Genomic DNA, 18,681 nt, shown 5'->3' with positions numbered 1-18,681 from the left:
AGCCGATTTATCAATTATTGGCATTTTTTTCATCCAAATATCGTTACCAGCATCGGCCTCAAAAAATCCATATCAGTCGGGCTCTACCAATTATTGCCTCATTTCAGCGTAAAACAGCCTTGATTTTGATTGAAACTAACATTAGAATGATTTAAGAGGTTTTACGTCTGATGGTTAATAATCACATTATTCCCTTTGATCGCTTTGGGTGCAGAGGCTCAGTCTCAGACGAGCTGCTGTGGTCCAAAATAATCCATGTGCAGTGAAGGCAGGGCGGACCAATTTATTTTTGATTTTTGATTTTTTTGGTTGTGGTGGTGGGGGTGGGGGGGGGCGGACTGCAACACTGGAAAGCCGTCCAGTTCGTCTCCTTGGTGGTGCCTCTGATGTTTCCTCATCTTAGTTACTGATAACAGTGTTGTACTTTCACCCAGCACTGCAGTTCCTGCTGTGTTAGAAAGACAGCCAAGAAAACTTCAGGATTAATTCTCTGGGCAAAAAGGCCACCAGATAACTGAAGGACTACACAGTTTCTTTATTGGATCGTTTTCCTACAGGCAGCCAACAATGACATCCAGTTCCTCTGCAGCAACAATGGTCAGGCTAATAAACAGCTACCACACTTACAGTATTTGTGTAAAGTCACACCATTCTACATACATAGGTGCCTGTGTAGTCTACGGTGTTATAGCCACTAATGAGGTGCAGTCACGGATCCCGGCACGATGCACATGATTTACACGCTGTGCACTTTAGGCATTAGTCTGTGTTAATGATGGAATGGTGTCAGGGAGGTGTTTGGGTGAGTTGAGTGGAGGCCGGTCAAAGCAGGAACTCAGGCGTGAACAGTTGCAGAGCCTTCTCCTGCAGCCCTGTGAGCATGACGGACGTCCACGTGAGGGCGCTGTAACAGAGGACAGGAACAGACGCAGGAATGTTGTGAGATTTATTCTTTAAATTCTCATAGTTCCAGTCATTTTGGCATGTGAGCCAAATATACTGAACTATAATCCTGCATTACGGAAAGCGTTTTCTAAGAAATGCAACTGAAAGGTTGATATTAAAAAACATTTTGTACCCAATAGTAAAATTTCAAAGTTTTATAATTTTTAAATTTTTTTCTGTGTTCAACTTCCTAGTTTAGCTGAATGTAAAATTCTTTGGATGGACATTCCGCCCCCCCCCCCCCCCCCCAAAAAAAAAATTGCTTGCAGGCAGTATATTGCAAAGAAACAGGCCTCCAATCTCCTAGTATCAGAAGGTTTGTCTGCACTAACATAAAGACTGGTGTTGTTAATGGAGAATTATTACAAAATTTTACCAAAAGCCAGCACAGAGAGAGACAAAAAAACAAACAAACAAATAAATGAATAAAAATGGAGCAGAGGAATGATACTTGCTGCACACCATATTTCACTGTAGAAAATTAAATTCATGGTAATTCACTGAAAAGAAACTGATTGAGTATATTAATAAGACAAAATGGCCATGAACAAATTTGTGATTTCTTTGGTATTTGTGCGAAATCAATTCATAGACGATTGCTGTTTCCTGATTCTACCTTATATCCTCCAACTATGTCATAATGACTACTGCCAGTGTATCACCATAGTCCCAATATTCATCTTTGTACAACTTTGATTCAGCTTGTCAGGATTGACATTTCTGGTTTATTGACTTGCACCTTCAAACTTTCCATGACAGCAGAAAACTACTGTTTGGAGACATTGTGCACAGTAACACAGCTCTGGAAGCATCCCACCTCACTGGTAGAATTTAATCTCTGTATCCACACAGTCAAAGAACAAGTCCCCCAGTTCCTGTTCAGATATCTCGCCACTCAGCAAGGCTGAAATGTCACTTAGACACTGGGACTCCAAGTCCCTCAAAATGTCGTAGACGGCTAATCCCTCATCCTGAAAGACAAAAAGATTGAGAGGGATAAAGTTGTCAAAATAGTATCAAGTGTGTCGAGTAGTTCTTGCATTGAATTTCATTCAAACTGATAGAGCTTTAACCTTTTGTGACATAACAAAGCCTCAAAAATTCCAAGGATGCAAATACAACCCCTGGCAATAATTATGGAATCACTGGCCTCGGAGGATGTTCATTCAATTGTTTAATTTTGTACAAAAGAAGCAGATCACAGACATGACACAAAACTAAAGTCATTTCAAATGGCAACTTTCTGGCTTTAAGAAACACTATAAGAAATCAGGAAAAATAATTGTGGCAGTCAGTAACGGTTACTTTTTTAGACCAAGCAGAGGGAAAAAAAAATATGGACTCACTCAATTCTGAGGAATAAATTATGGAATCACCCTGTAAATTTTCATCCCCAAAACTAACACCTGCATCAAATCAGATCTGCACGTTAGTCTGCATCTAAAAAGGAGTGATCACACCTTGGAGAGCTGTTGAATCATGGCTCCAACACGAGAGATGTCAATTGAAACAAAGGAGAGGATTATCAAACTCTTAAAAGAGGGTAAATCATCACGCAATGTTGCAAAATATGTTGGTTGTTCACAGTCAGCTGTGTCTAAACTCTGGACCAAATACAAACAACATGGGAAGGTTGTTAAAGGCAAACATACTGGTAGACCAAGGAAGACACCAAAGCGTCAAGACAGAAAACTTAAAGCAATATGTCTCAAAAATCGAAAATGCACAACAAAACAAATGAGGAACGAATGGGAGGAAACTGGAGTCAACGTCTTTGACCGAACTGTAAGAAACCGCCTAAAGGAAATGGGATTTACATACAAAAAAGCTAAACGAAAGCCATCATTAACACCTAAACAGAAAAAACAAGGTTACAATGGCTAAGGAAAAGCAATCGTGGACTGTGGATGACTGGATGAAAGTCATATTCAGTGATGAATCTGGAATCTTCATTGGACAAGGTGATGATGCTGGAACTTTTGTTTGGTGCCGTTCCAATGAGATTTATAAAGATGACTGCCTGACGAGAACATGTAAATTTCCACAGTCATTGATGATATGGGGCTGCATGTCAGGTAAAGGCACTGCGGAGATGGATGTCATTACATCATCAATAAATGCACAAGTTTACGTTGATATTTTGGACACTTTTCTTATCCCATCAATTGAAAGGATGTTTGGGGATGATGAAATCATTTTTCAAGATGATAATGCATCTTGCCATAGAGCAAAAACTGAAAACATTCCTTGCAAAAAGACACATAGGGTCAATGTCATGGCCTGCAAATAATCCGGATCTTAATCCAATTGAAAATCTTTGGTGGAAGTTGAAGAAAATGGTCCATGACAAGGCTCCAACCTGCAAAGCTGATCTGGCAACAGCAATCAGAGAAAGTTGGAGCCAGATTGATGAAGAGTACTGTTTGTCACTCATTAAGTCCATGCCTCAGAGACTGCAAGCTGTTATAAAAGCCAGAGGTGGTGCAACAAAATACTAGTGATGTGTTGGATTTGTTTGTTTTTCATGATTCCATAATTTTTTCCTCAGAATTGAGTGATTCCATATTTTTTTTCCCTCTGCTTGGTCTAAAAAAGTAACCGTTACTGACTGCCACAATTTTTTTTCCTGATTTCTTATAGTGTTTCTTAAAGCCAGGAAAGTTGCCATTTGAAATGACTTTAGTTTTGTGTCATGTCTGTGATCTGCTTTTTTTCTACAAAATTAAACAACTGAATGAACATCCTCCGAGGCCGGTGATTCCCTAAGTTTTTCCAGGGGTTGTATCATCAGCAGAAGACTGACAAGATAATTTTATATTTCCAATCATGCATTGTTAGAAAAGTTACATAACCACATAGACTGTTATACAAATAATAATGAGTGTTTAGGAGTGCAATGTTCTGTTCAACTTGGTTTGGCCTCATTGAATGGAACATTTCATTTTTCAACAAATTAAACATTCTTTCCACTGCATGAATGGAAAACATTTATTATTTGTTTTATATAACACCTAAATCAATCCTTGCCAGTTGATATTTTTCTTCAAATTAGACAATCCAGCAAAAAAATTGCTTTAGGAACTTTTTCCAATTCTCCAACTGACAACAGCACTTCTACGGCTGTTGTCCCCAGTTTTACTGTGTAAAAATCTAATCGGCTTATGGTGGATGAATTTAGCTTCCTTGTATCATGGACACATTTCTACATTATTGTTGTTCAATGGACCCAAACATATGGAACTAAAATGAAGGGTAAATGAAACCAAACTGCACAAGAAATGACATAACTCATACAGTGGACTACTTTTCTATACAATGGAACAGATTATCAGTGCGACATGACACACAATCCACCAATTAAATGGCAAGGATGTATTTAGGTGTCATATAAACATAGAAATTTTGATCAACTGCTAGACCTCATTAGGACAAAGTGTTCCTGATATTTTTTTTTTTTTTTACTATATTGTTTCCTTCATAAAGAAATGCCAGGTGCATTTAATTTTTTATAGGGATTTGATAAATTTATTGTATAGGCTTGGGGGAGATTGGGATATAAATGTCTCACACATAAATAGGTGTGGAGCCTTGGAAACAAAATACATTTCAGTGAAAGTAAACAACAAGTCAAGTCCGGAAGCATGTGCTGTTGTCATGCATCACTGCATCCACCACACCATGGAACTGCCTTGGGTTCTGGATGGCAACCACCTCTGGAAAACAACCATCTATCTGCCGGAGATACCAAAGGATCCTCCCAAGAGAGTAATCGCTGTGGTCAATGGTTAGCATCCAAGTCTCAGAGCCATACAATAAAGACAGGAAGCACAGGGACCATAAAGACTTGGATCTTTGTTCTCCTGCAGAGATAATGGTATCACCAAACACCTCTGTCCATTGACCTCATAACTCCATAAGGTCTTGTCAGACATCTCTTAATCCCAAAGGCCAATATCACTGCCAAGATAAGTGAAGCTCTCTACAAGTTCAACATTTGTTGCATACAGATACTCTTCTGATAGCCAGGAGGTCAACCAAGTTGTCACATATTATGAAAACACAGCTCCTGTATTAAAAAGGAGGGACATTTTGAGAACCCAGACCTTACTTCTAGGTCCACCAGAGGAGACCTTATACTGAGTTCATAACAGTAACTACACAACTACCATTATGCACCTACTTCTCCCCAATCTAGTTACCACATAAGGAGGCTTCTTCCAAAGATGTCACAAATCTGATCCATAATGGTTGAGTACTGGGGTATTTTATGATGGATTGATACCAGCTTGATCATGTTTGATCCCTTTACAAGTGTAAAGGTATAAGCAGTAATCCACAAAAAGGTGACACAGTTGTGAGGTTTAACTCATCCAAACACTGATTAAACCCCGCATCCTTGAGGGAATTGTTAGCTTGAACTGAAAATGTCACCTTGACTGGATCGGCTAAAACCTCACAGCATTCCGTGCTACAGTACCCAGTGTACACATAATCAAAGCTGTACTCTGCTTTGAAAATGTACTTGTAGTGTGTTTATGTTTAGTCTACCCTTACGCCATGTGTCTGCACTAAACATGACGTCCTTTTCTGTGTGTCTCTGTGCAGTGATTTGTAATTATCAGAAACAGTTGACCATGTACAGCTACTAAAAAAAGATTTTAGACTCCAAAAGGATCAGCAAAGACCTATCATCAATTTGAATCTTCAGTCCGTGCCCACCGGGTTAGTCTTCATGGAGTTTAGCGCCACCTGGTGGGCCTTGTACAGATCGTGTCTACGGTCCACTTGGTTCTGAAAGCGAGGCTGCTTCCTGATAGGGTCGTCTGGGCCAAACTGTGGCGAGACCACCCTCAGCACTGGCGTGGTGCAGTCGGAGAAGACAAAAGGCTTGAATATAGACCTACCATGGTGTAGATGGGGTGGGATGGGATGACGTGGGCAGACAAGGAGAGAAACAGAAAAGATAGAAACACAGACTCAGAAATTCCCTTTGTCCCAAAGTACAGAAAATGTAGGAAAACCTATAGTGAAGAAGAATATATACCAGGTTCAACACCTGAGCAATCACTTTACACTTTTTTAAACAAGATATCTACTGTAAACTGTTTTATGTTTTTGCACTGAACTCAGTCACTGTTGCAGACTGTTTATGGCAAGGAATTAATTGCCATGTGTGAGGAAGCCAAAATGTTTCAACCCAACGATGTGTGACTGCATTTACGAGATGTCTGCTTCTACTCTGTGGGGGTATGGTGTGAAAAATTCAGAGGAACAGTACAATATGTAGACATTACAGTGCCCATTGCACTAGTTAATGTGACGCATCATTGTAAAGCATCATTGAGCATCTGCTAGATGGAAATCTGCTATACAATCACAGTCCTCCTTCTTCCATAAATGGGCAAAGAGGAGAGGCGTGGGCACAACCGGTGTGACCAGGATGGGAGGAATGAGGTCCAATGCATTCCCAATCTCACAGTGACCAAAACAAGTGAAGCTAAGACTAACTTTGGTTAAAGTGTTTGGATATTGTTGGACTGGGTGGTGGTTTTTATAAAGGGTGGCTTGGGTGAAAGTATTAAAACCTCTGACTGGTATACTGGTTCAGTAACTGTTCTGCCATCAGTGGAGCTAAGGTCACCAAGCTACCTGCTAATTAGAGCTAACCTGTTGTTAACATACAAATTAAACAATACTAAAATTTCACTCAACAGAAACACAGAAGCACAAGCTTCTTCAATGGTCGGTTAGTACTATTAACTGCACAGCAAGCCATATTAAATCATTCATTCTCTATACCCACTGACTCCAATTAAGGGTCGGGGGGTCTGGAGCAGTGGTGGGCACACTTCCGATAATCCGATAACAGATAATTATCGAAGATAATGTTTTCATTATCGGATTATCTTTTTAGATAACTTTAAAAACCATTATCGGATCAATTATCTTCCGATTAATTTTTGTCCAATAACTTTTAAACCGATAAACAAAGTAAACAAATCTGAACAGCGACAAGCATTTTTAAAATTTAAATACAGTTCAGCACCCACCTGTTAAAAGTTTTGTAACAGACACACAGTAACAACCTCTGCAAACAGAAGAGAGCTGCTTGTATGAAAAGCATCTCAATCCTCTGCAGACAAAGGAGAAACAGCCAAAAAAAAAAAAAAAAACGTTTCCTTTAACACCATACGTTTCTGTGTAGGCTCTCAGTTGTCCAGGTGGTTTCCATAGTAGAGAAGCTTGAATCTTCGACTGGACTGGGTTGCTTGATGCGAGGACGTTTCGCTTCAAATCGCAGAAGCTTCCTCAGCTAAAATTCTTGCTCTGGTAGTCTGACTTCTGTAGAGAAGAATAAAACAGAAGCCAACAAAAGCTGGAGTTTTAAACCTAACTAGACCCCTCCTACTGAGAGGCAGACTGCTATAGGCTAGTGACTAAACAATAGCTCTAATTAGCAACTATTGTGCTGTAGTTAGCACACCTAATGGCAGGACAGCTGTCCCTCTAATGATGGGATGGATGCCTTTCTGATGGCTCCCTTGATGACGTGAATGACTCATTACCATGAACAAAAGACTGAAACTCCTTTGACCTGAGTACCCCATTGTAAACAGGGGATAAAGTGTGTCTCTGACCCCCTCCCCAGTCTAGTGGGTAACTCAGACCACCATGTGGAGAACACACAAGATTTTGTGAACAAGATCAAGGACCTACAGCTGGAGGCAGATGAAACTATGGTGTCATTTGATGTGACATCGTTGTTCACCTGCATCCCCACTGCTGAGGCCGACTCAGCTGTGAGGCAGAGACTGCTGAAGGATGTGTCTCTACTTGAAAGGCCGAAACTCACACCAGACCACATCTGCCAACTCTTGGAGATCTGTCTCAACACCACGTATTTCCTGTTTAGGGGGAATTACTACAGGCAGATTCATGGTTGTGCGATGGGGTCTCCGGTATCCCCCATTGTGGCCAATCTGTACATGGAGCGAGTGGAGAAGACAGCCTTGACGTCTTTCACAGGCATCTCTCCCAGTCACTGGTTCAGAGGACTTTACAGAACACATCAACTCGGTGGACGCCAATATCAAGTTCACACGTGAGGATGCCAGAAACAACCATTTAGCCTTCCTGGACTGTGATGTTACGATTGAAGAGAACAGGCAGCTCCAGACGGGTTTACAGAAAACCAACTCACACTGACCAATATCTGCTCTTCGGCTCAAACCACCCCCTTGAACACAAGCTCAGGGTGATCAGGACGCTTCAACACAGAGCCCTACAGGTGCCCATAACTGCAGAGGGAAGGGCTAAAGAACAACAACGTGTCCAGAAAGCCCTCACAGTATGTGGGTACCCACGATGGTCCCTGGACAAAGTGCAGAAGTCCCAGAAAACAAAGAGACCAGATAGACAGGAGACGGAGACAAGAAGAAGAGGAGTGTCTCTCCCTTATTTAGCAGGAGTAGGGGAAAAAACTACAGAGGATCTTCAGACAGCACAAAATCCCAGTTTACTTTAAACCGGTTAACACCTTGAGACAGAAATTAGTTCACCCTAAGGACAGGGTCCCTAGTTACAAACAGAGCAATGTAGTGTATTCTATCAGATGTCAGGAAAACTGTAACGAACACTACATAGGTGAAACGAAGCAACCTTTACACAAAAGGCTATACCAGCACCGCAGAGAGGGCGCCAGTGGACCTCAGTCTGCGGTTCACCACCACCTTAAAGACACTAACCACACGTTTGAGGACAAGGAAGTTAAAATATTAGCCAGAGAGAAGAAATGGTTTGAGAGAGGGGTCAAGGAGGCATTCTTTGTGAAACGTTTGAAACCCAGCCTTAACCGGGGAGGGGGTCTGAGACACACTTTATCCCCTGTTTACAATGGGGTTCTCAGGTCAAAGGAGTTTCAGTCTTTTGTTCATGGTAATGAGTCATTCACGTCATCAAGGGAGCCATCAGAAAGGCATTCATCCCATCATTAGAGGGACAGCTGTCCTGCCATTAGGTGTGCTAACTGCAGCACAATAGTTGCTAATTAGGGCTATTGTTTAGTCACTAGCCTATAGCAGTCTGCCTCTCAGTAGGAGGGGTCTGGTTAGGTTTAAAACTCCAGCTTTTGTTGGCTTCTGTTTTATTCTTCTCTACAAGAGTCAGACAGAAGTCAGACTTCCAGAGCAAGAATTTTAGCTGAGGAAGCTTCTGCGATTTGAAGCGAAACGTCCTCGCGTCAAGCAACCCAGTCCAGTCGAAGATTCAAGCTTCTCTACTTTAACACCATACCAATATGCTGGCAACATCACCTAAGTCATCCAGAGGCATACATTTTTAACTTATGGTTCAAATTTTAACCAAACTAATTTTGGACAAGTTATTTAAAATTCCTGTCATGTCTGAAGTTTTAGAAAGTGAAAATATCAGATATATGTTTTAGTTTTAAAGTAATGTGCTAATTTTTAAGGTTTTGTGAGCACATGCTCTGCCCCGCAGTGCATTATGGGTACGATGATGTAATCTCAGTACGTCACGACAGGACAAATGCATTTCAGACACTCTGTTCAGGCTCCACGGACAACAGCATTAAACTCTAGTGCCTAAAACTCTCTTGAATATATTCTCTGCGTTTATAGATGGTTTTATATTTGCGTTTGTTATATTCCACGCATTTTAAATGTAGCAGACAGGGATTATCTGGAATTTTGTTTTCAAGGCCTCTACTGCCATCTACTGGCCAGTAGTGTTCATGGCAGTATTCGCCCTAAGTACTAAGTGTCTGGGAACCAGTAGATGGCAGTGTTCTATTTATTTTGACCCTGGTTATATCAGATGATTGTCAAATCAACTTTTTGGCTTTGCAAATGACTTTTCTTTCTTTTTTTTTTTTACAAATGAAGTTTAAAAACAAAACAAAACAACAGTAAAATAATAATAATAATAACATTACAAGCCAGCTCTGCAGTCTTTGCACAGGCACAGTGCAAGCGTTTGGATGCTTGTAGCTTTCAGCAGCAGGAAACCCTCACGACGGCCGACCACAATAATATCAAACAGGTTTGATTCTCATTCGACCGTATGATCGGCAATCACGAGGTGGTCGTCAGATGTTGACTGCAGCTTGATACTCCACGTACACTACACGCTACAGGACGCACGATTAACCTGAAACTCGGTCCAAAAAATTCCTGCATGAAAAGTCATCTTACACAGTGTAAAGCACGTTTTACAACATCATAAAATGTGCACACATTCTCTCCACATGCAAAACATTTTGCAATGACGCTTGCAGGGCTCCGTAAAAATGCCTGTTTTTACAAATAAAAAAATGGAATATTTTACAAAAGCACATTTATCTTTAAGCACCAACACATGACAGACGTCACATTAACGTGTTGGTTTACATAATGAATGACTGAACCAATCAGTGTTTAGCAGAGGCACTTTTACCCAGAATCCTTTGCGATCTGTCTGTTTGTTACAAAACCTCAGAATTAGTGCATTATTCAACATTAAAAGATATATGTTATATTTTAACTTTGCACAAATGACATAATTGACATTAATGGAGTTATTCTATCGGTATTAATGTTATTTATAAATCAAAACCATAACTCAGCATGACTTTATTTTTCAAGACCTCCACCTGACCGGAGCATTGTAATTGATAGAGAGCTGGCTTTAAGGCTGCTCTCGGGGTGCCTCTGTGCTGGGAGCGCTGTAGTAAGCAAGGGCTTCCAGCAGGGGCAGAATGTTTAAAGAAAAAAGTTTGGTCTCATTGTTTGGGTCTGTTGTTACTTTTAATATTACTAGAAGCTATTAAATTTGTTTTACTAGTGGTAGTAAATGTGCCAGAGATAATATTGGAATTTATCTGTTATCGGTTATCTGTAACTTCCAATACATTTTTGGGTGGTTTATTGTTTTATCTTTATCGAAGATAACTTTTCAGTTATCTGATTATCTGTTATCGAAGTTAATTCTTTGGTTATCTGTGCCCACCACTGGTCTGGAGCCTATGCCAGCAGTCATAGGGCGTGAGGTGGGGTAGACCCTAGACAGGACGCCAGTTTATCACAGCACAGCAAGCCATATTATTGCAGATATTTGCAATAAGATGAACATAAAAGACAAACATAGTCGAGTCTACAGCAGCTAGCAGTGACCTCTGCTTGCTATGCCCTGACATTTCTCACCAAGAGACACAGGCGATAATTTTTAATACACGCACTCAAAGTAACCACACACCTCTATAATCTCTTAAAATAGCTTGTTATTTCAAAAATAAACAAATGAAAAAAAAAAGATCACCCACTGTACTTGTCGTGAACGGGTCAACTAGCTGCAGAGACCATTTTCTGTCATGCTGGAAACATGTTTATTTCTGTTGTAAAGTTGTGGATTTTAACATGGGGGTCTATGGGAGTGCCTTGCTTCAGAGGCCAGCCTCAAGTGGCCACTCAAGGAATTAGTTTAGCACATTTCCAGTGGCTTCATTTTCCAGCACAGCATGTTGCCACCTATTGGACTCTTAGTCACTGTGCAGGTTTCTATGAGCACAAAGTCCATAAAGCTGTTTAACTTTAAAGCTAATATGATTTAGCGATGTTATTCCACTTTGCGTGTATCATTAAGATGCTTGCTTGTCCTGGTGCATGTTCAAAGTTTTAAATATTGGAGCTTTGTAGTGTCCATGCAGTACAAATACAGAGATCTTTTTTTGCATTGAGTTACAAACCTTGAAGGATCTGGGGTGGCGGTGAAAAAGTGAACACAGGGCAGGCTGGTGTCTCTGGGAAGGACAGACACCATGCTGCCTGTGGTGCAAAACTCCTCAGAATCCATGCAGATCCTACTGGACTTGTCCCTCAGAATGGACATCATCACCTCTGCAGTCACTGAGCCTGAGATCAAAGGAAATTAAAAAAAATAAAAAATTCAGACACAATCTTAGAGAGTGGATGCCTCTCCATCTCCCTCCTACCATCTATGTGGACATGTCACAGAGGGTTGAACAGCAATGTGGATGTGTTTCCACTGCTGTTTAACTGTGAAATGTTGATAAAATCAGATTTTGCAAAAATCAGATCCCTTTAACAAAGCAGGCCAGTTTTCTTTTTATTTCTATCTTTTGCACTTTATGATATTATAGACTGGGATTATTGAATTTTTTAAAATATAAGTCACAGTTTTATTTATTTATTTTACTAGTTTGGGAGGTCCTGCGACATATATTCTGAATTGACATACAGTATGGAAAAAAATACTGCATTATCATCTATAACCACAAGATGACACAGTCTACATACATTAATTCATACTTTTGTCCACATTTATTTTATATGTATTTGTTAATACCATTACTGTAGGTTTAACTACGCAATTATACTTTATACACTAATTACCGTCTTTGTTTACTGTGTTAGCTTGCTGGGTACGGATGGCTTATTAACGGCTAATTTAGCTCCTCTACTATAATTAGCTTATTTTCATTTACAATTTTATTTTACATGGTGTAAATTTTTAATGATTCATCAGTTTATGTGTTCTTTTAAAGATATCAACATATACGTAGTACCTTAGTTCTTAGGTTTCCATTGGATAGCATAATGATTATACCTTTTGTTTTCCTTTAATATGCTAAAAGAGTTACTTTAGATAGATACCAATACCTTCATAGCTTCTGTTTCTACAATAAAATACCAGATTTATAGCTTAGCCTACTAACTATATTTAATTTTACTACTAGTCTACATACTAAATTACCTATACTACAATCTTCTCCTGTGATGTCTTATCTTTCTTATGTCTTATTACTTATTATATTATATATACATTTTTCTTGAGCCGCTTGGGTGGGTAGGTAGAGTTCCCATGGGATAAAAAAGCTTTTCAACCTACCATCCCTGGTTCTCAAGACCAGGCACCTAAGTGGCTCTACTCTACTCTTTTCTACTCTCCTATTTTACTCTTCCTTTTTAGATATTTAGATATACCTTTATATACTAGCATAGTTCCACCTTAGAATTGAAATATAATATATAAGATATACCTTACTGAATTTTCATGCATGACAGACTGGGATGAGCAGGAGAAGGAGAAAGAGAAGAAGTTCTTTATAAGCAAAAATAACAAGTATATTTAATAAATCATGCTCTCCAACTGAAAGACCACACGGAATATAAAGAGAGAATATGACTTTTTATACTACTTGGAGCAACACTTGTTTTTACCGTGTGATACAACAAGAACAGAAATGGTAAGTCTATTATCTAACTCAAATGTTTTACAAAAGAGTTTTCAAATGTGTACTTCACATATAAATTATCTGTTCTGTGTCCAAAAGAAGCATTTGCATTTTGTGCCTGTTAAAATTACATTACTTTGCTCATTAACTTCTGCAAGCTAACATAGCGTTTGTACTAATCAATAATGTGCCAAGTTTTTAAACGTTTAATTTCATTGCAAATTTAACTCACCAATGATGGCTTCTGCTTGCTAGGTGTTTGCATTATAAATGATTAATGAGCCAAACAAATTCATTTTGCGTCTCGTTGCATGGAGCAGTAGCACGTTTCAAAAATAAACAAATAAATGCCTTCCAGTCAGAATTCCATAGCAGGAGCTCAGTTTGGAAATGTACACAGTTAATGTAAAGATCTCTTTATATTTTAAAAGCTGCAAAATTTATTTTCAGCATAAAATGGTTTGGATTAGTCAAAATGATCTGACTACATCACCTTTATCACAACCTAACTCGATAAAAATAACAGGCCTGCCTACAGGTGTGCATATTCTCCATCGTCATTAGCTCAAACAGGAACAGGTCATAAATGATGCAAGTTATTGTAGCAAGCTTTTAGTGAGCTTCTGAGATCTGTCCATAACGGAATGCATAATAAATCTCCCCTGTTAATGTTTAGCCATTATTAAACCATTCACTGAATGCATCTTGCAGTGAGAAATGAGAAAAGGTCAGGTGCAATGTTTGAGGCTGTTGCATGTAAGTAATTGAAATGGCTTAAAATCAGTGTTGCCAGAGAAGAATAAAAAGTAAAGTTTGAAAGGCTGTTCAGTTATGCGTTCATGCACTGAGCTGCTGTGAAGCTCTGACCATGATGTTGCTGGAGTAGCTCTGTGCCTCCCTTGTAGCGATGTATGGCCAGCTCCATCCTGGCAGGTGGGTTCTCAGCACCGAACACCTGAGAGAAACTGAACTCGCCTTCGCCGTCCCACCAGCCTTGAGCCCGGGCTACGCTCCGCAGCTCCGGGTGCTCTGCAGAGATCTCCGTGCTGATGGTCAGCTGGTTGGAGATGTTCTTCACACCCTCTGAAAGGAGCAGGGAGCTTGTTAGCCTTTGGAAACAGATTTGGATTCTTTGCCTACATTGTCTGCTGGGCGAGATCGATAAATCAACTCTAATTAAACAAAAAACCGCTGCTGCGCTCGTCTCTGAAGGCAACACTTAATCTTGTAGCACTTCTGACAACACTGCAATCAGACGCATTCTGGATTATACAATAAGATGCAAGCCGGGTTGGATGTGCACGACTGAGACGTAATGAAAAGAGCAACATAACTGAAAACTTTAACCCATTACTCACAGTTGTCATCAATCCCTCCAACGGATTCCTACTCTGACTCAAACCCTCTGAAATTTCAAGCCATCGTCTGCACCTGTGATCTTCTGTGCCACCCACAGTCTCCCGACGGTTTCCAGCACCCAGGCCTCGTTGCGGTCCACCAGCAGGAAGGTGTTGTGGTAGCTTAACGGCGCAGGATCCTCTCTGCACTGCCCCCCCTGGCCGTGCTGCTCCAGGAGGTCAGTGATCACCGAGAGCGCTGCCCAGGCGCTGTTGCCACGCTCTAAGCCCAGACTGACAAACACAAACACACGCCACAATTCTCAACACATCTAAAACAAAAATACATCCAGAACTGAAGGTCGCGTGTTTCACCACTGACTCTCCACCAACAACCTGACGACATGTCATTACTTTCCTGTTGTGCTTCATTATTATTATTAATGTTGTTGCTGTTAATATGCACAGAGATAAGGTGCACTGATTTTGATTCACGCACTTGCACGAACTTCGTCGTGATGATCCCACCCGCTGTGTTCCCAGGTGGATGCCGTGCTTTGTTCCATCGCCTGCCACGCACTCAATGCTGGAAGCTGCGTATAGAAAATAACTATTTCGTAGCAGATTAATCTTTTTCTCTGCAAGTTGTCTGTTGAAAACGGCTCTAATTGCTTCCTGAATCACAGAGCTCCAGCAGCACTGTTCGCGTGCATGCTCTAAATGAGCTGGAGAAAGCATTTGGAGCCATCTAAAAAGGTAATTATTTGTCATGCTTACATTGTCATGGCTTGGTAAAACAGTTGCATTTTCTTTCCTTCTTGGCTGCAGCTGTTAAAGTATGTTTATGACAGATTTAACATCTTGTTATAATCCTTCAGACAAGCTGCGCTCTGATGCGATGTGCTGATGCAACCACTCACTGTTCACTCCTTTACTCCACTTGACGAGCTGCACGTTGTGTTGGCAATTAGATCGTGCCACGTAGCAGGACACTCATGTGTGATGGATTCTCTGAACATTTCAAAATTCTCTTTGCGCAACTGCATGCAGCGGCGCCTCTCTCACGTTCAGTCTACACCAATTAAAGCTGAGTTTACTCTCCTGCACGACACAGGTCGTGCAAGTGCGTGAATCAAAGTCATGCACATGTCAGTGCACCTATACAGTGGTTGGTACTCTTCCCTCACAGTCAAAAGGTCCTGGATTTAAAACTACTCATGGTCATTCTCCTTGTACATCTGGAGCATTCATTATAAAACATGTGCCAATTCAAGATGATTCAAGATGTCCAATAGACATTTCTGTTATAGTGTTTCAAGTACATTGAAATCATTTCTCAAGAAACTGCTTCATTTGAGAATTCCAAATCATTCGGTACGATTCTGAAGCAATCATTTCATTGTTTAGACCGTTTGAAAACAGCGAGTCATTATCTAAAGCATTTGGTTCATGTCATGCTTCAAAGATTTTCTAACGGCATACTTTTCAGAAGTAACTGTGTCATTAATGTTTAACATTCATTATTCTGAACCCGCTTATTGCAGTTTGGGTCACAGGGGGCATGAACACATCTTAGCAATCACTGGACAAAGAGCAGAGTACACCTTGGACAGGACACTAATCTATAGAAGAGCCAACGCACACAGGCAGACAAACTGTCAGAACAAATGGAGAAAACCCATGCAAACACAGGGAGAACACAAAAACACCACACAGAAAGGACCAGGCCACATTCGAACCCTGGACATTCTCCCTATGCACCAGCAGTACTAACCACTAAGCCACTGTGCTACCCCTCATGTTTTGAAGGAAAATTAGTTTTTAAGTATTTGGTTCTGGGGCTGGTTTGGTTACTTGTTTGTTTGGTTTTCTTTTTTGTAAGCAGGTTTGAAACAGTTTCCTAAAGCAATGCATCTTTGTTAAAGAGCTTCACAAACCAATGCTGTGTGAGGAAACTCTGCCCCCATGCTATGCATGTACAACCCCTGGCAAAAATTATGGAATCACCGGCCTCGGAGGATGTTCATTCAGTTGTTAATTTTGTAGAAAAAAAGCAGATCACAGACATGACACAAACTAAAAGTCATTTCAAATGGCAACTTTCTGGCTTTAAGAAACACTATAAGAAATCAGGAAAAAAAAAATTGTGGCAGTCAGTAACGGTTACTTTTTTAGACCAAGCAGAGGGAAAAAAATATGGAATCACTTAATTTTGAAGAAAAATTTTGGAATCATGAAAAACAAAAGAACGCTCCAACACATCACTAGTATTTTGTTGCACCACCTCTGGCTTTTATAACAGCTTGCAGTCTCTGAGGCATGGACTTAATGAGTGACAAACAGTACTCTTCATCAATCTGGCTCCAACTTTCTCTGATTGCTGTTGCCAGACAGCTTTGCAGGTTGGAGCCTTGTCATGGACCATTTTCTTCAACTTCCACCAAAGATTTTCAATTGGATTAAGATCCGGACCTATTTGCAGGCCATGACATTGACCCTATGTGTCTTTTGGAAGGAATGTTTTTCACAGTTTTTGCTCTATGGCAAGATGCATTATCATCTTGAAAAATGATTTCATCATTCCCAAAACATCCTTTCAATTGATGGGATAAGAAAAGTGTCCAAAATATCAACGTAAACTTGTGCATTTATTGATGATGTAATGACAGCCATCTCCCCAGTGCCTTTACCTGACATGCAGCCCCATATCATCAATGACTGTGGAAATTTACATGTTCTCTTCAGGCAGTCATCTTTATAAATCTCATTGGAACGGCACCAAACAAAAGTTCCAGCATCATCACCTTGCCCAATGCAGATTCAAGATTCATCACTGAATATGACGTTCATCCAGTCATCCACAGTCCACGATTGTTTTTCCTTAGCCCATTGTAACCTTGTTTTTTTTTTCTGTTTAGGTGTTAATGATGGCTTTCGTTTAGCTTTTCTGTATGTAAATCCCATTTCCTTTAGGCGGTTTCTTACAGTTCGGTCACAGACGTTGACTCCAGTTTCCTCCCATTTGTTCCTCATTTGTTTTGTTGTGCATTTTCGATTTTTGAGACATATTGCTTTCTGTTTTGTTTTCTGTCTTGACGCTTTGATGTCTTCCTTGGTCTACCAGTATGTTTGTCTTTAACAACCTTCCCATGTGTTTGTATTTGGTCCAGAGTTTTAGACACAGCTGACTGTGAACAACCAACATCTTTTGCAACATTGCGTGATGACTTACCCTCTTTTAAGAGTTTGATAATCCTCTCCTTTGTTTCAATTGACATCTCTCGTGTTGGAGCCATGATTCAACAGCTCTCCAAGGTGTGATCACTCCTTTTTAGATGCAGACTAACGTGCAGATCTGATTTGATGCAGGTGTTAGTTTTGGGGATGAAAATTTACAGGGTGATTCCATAATTTATTCCTCAGATTGAGTGAGTCCATATTTTTTTTTTCCCTCTGCTTGGTCTAAAAAAGTAACCGTTACTGACTGCCACAATTTTTTTTTCTTGATTTCTTATAGTGTTTCTTAAAGCCAGAAAGTTGCCATTTGAAATGACTTTAGTTTTGTGTCATGTCTGTGATCTGCTTTTTTTCTACAAAATTAAACAACTGAATGAACATCCTCTGAGGCCGGTGATTCCATAATTATTGCCAGGGGTTGTAGGATTATTATATAATGTCTCCTGCTGGTTTTCCTGTTAACTGTAGTTCAGTGAAGCAGCACCCCCGAGTGGCACTTCTGCACAGTGAATAACAGACAGAGGCTTCTGAGGAGTAATGCCCTGGTCCCACCAAATAATAAAGCCATGAATAAGGAGCCCCGTATGGGCTCATTATTACAAATTTCAGTGATTATTCAAATAATGAGCCACATATATGAACATTGAGCAAACAATTAAAAAACACTGCGCATGACTGCGTCATTGCATCAGAGCACCACATCACAGTGCAGCTCATCTGAATGATTATTTACTCGTAAACATACTTTTACAGCTGCTCATAAGAAGGAACGAGCATGCACCTGTTTTACCAAGCCATTACAAATAATTACATTTTAGATCAGTTCCAAATACATTCTCCACCTCATGAAGCACACGAGAGAGAGAGAGAGAGAGAGAGAGAGAGAGAGAGAGAGAGAGAGAGAGAGAGAGA

The 18,681-nt window shown here is 40.2% G+C and overlaps 1 protein-coding gene across 2 annotated transcripts in view; it reads right to left on the bottom strand.

The window, feature by feature from the left end:
- Positions 1–515: 515 nt before the first annotated feature.
- scrn2 (secernin 2) overlaps positions 516–18,681 on the bottom strand; it is a 31,674-nt gene continuing 13,508 nt past the window's right edge. For both annotated transcript variants that reach the window (XM_034188433.1, XM_034188432.1), the window contains exons 4-9: positions 14,627–14,826; positions 14,063–14,278; positions 11,687–11,852; positions 5,665–5,845; positions 1,763–1,916; positions 516–904 (exon numbers count right to left, since the gene is read on the bottom strand). In XM_034188433.1, the coding sequence (XP_034044324.1) occupies positions 1,764–1,916; positions 5,665–5,845; positions 11,687–11,852; positions 14,063–14,278; positions 14,627–14,826 (916 nt within the window). In that variant the 3' untranslated portion in view covers positions 516–904; position 1,763. The remainder of the gene's footprint in view (positions 905–1,762; positions 1,917–5,664; positions 5,846–11,686; positions 11,853–14,062; positions 14,279–14,626; positions 14,827–18,681) is intronic.

The sequence above is a fragment of the Thalassophryne amazonica genome, chromosome 15 (genome assembly GCF_902500255.1).
Source record: "Thalassophryne amazonica chromosome 15, fThaAma1.1, whole genome shotgun sequence".
NCBI lineage: Eukaryota > Metazoa > Chordata > Actinopteri > Batrachoidiformes > Batrachoididae > Thalassophryne > Thalassophryne amazonica.
Note: the sequence above shows the minus strand (reverse complement) of the source record. Positions and strands in the feature narration are given on the sequence as shown.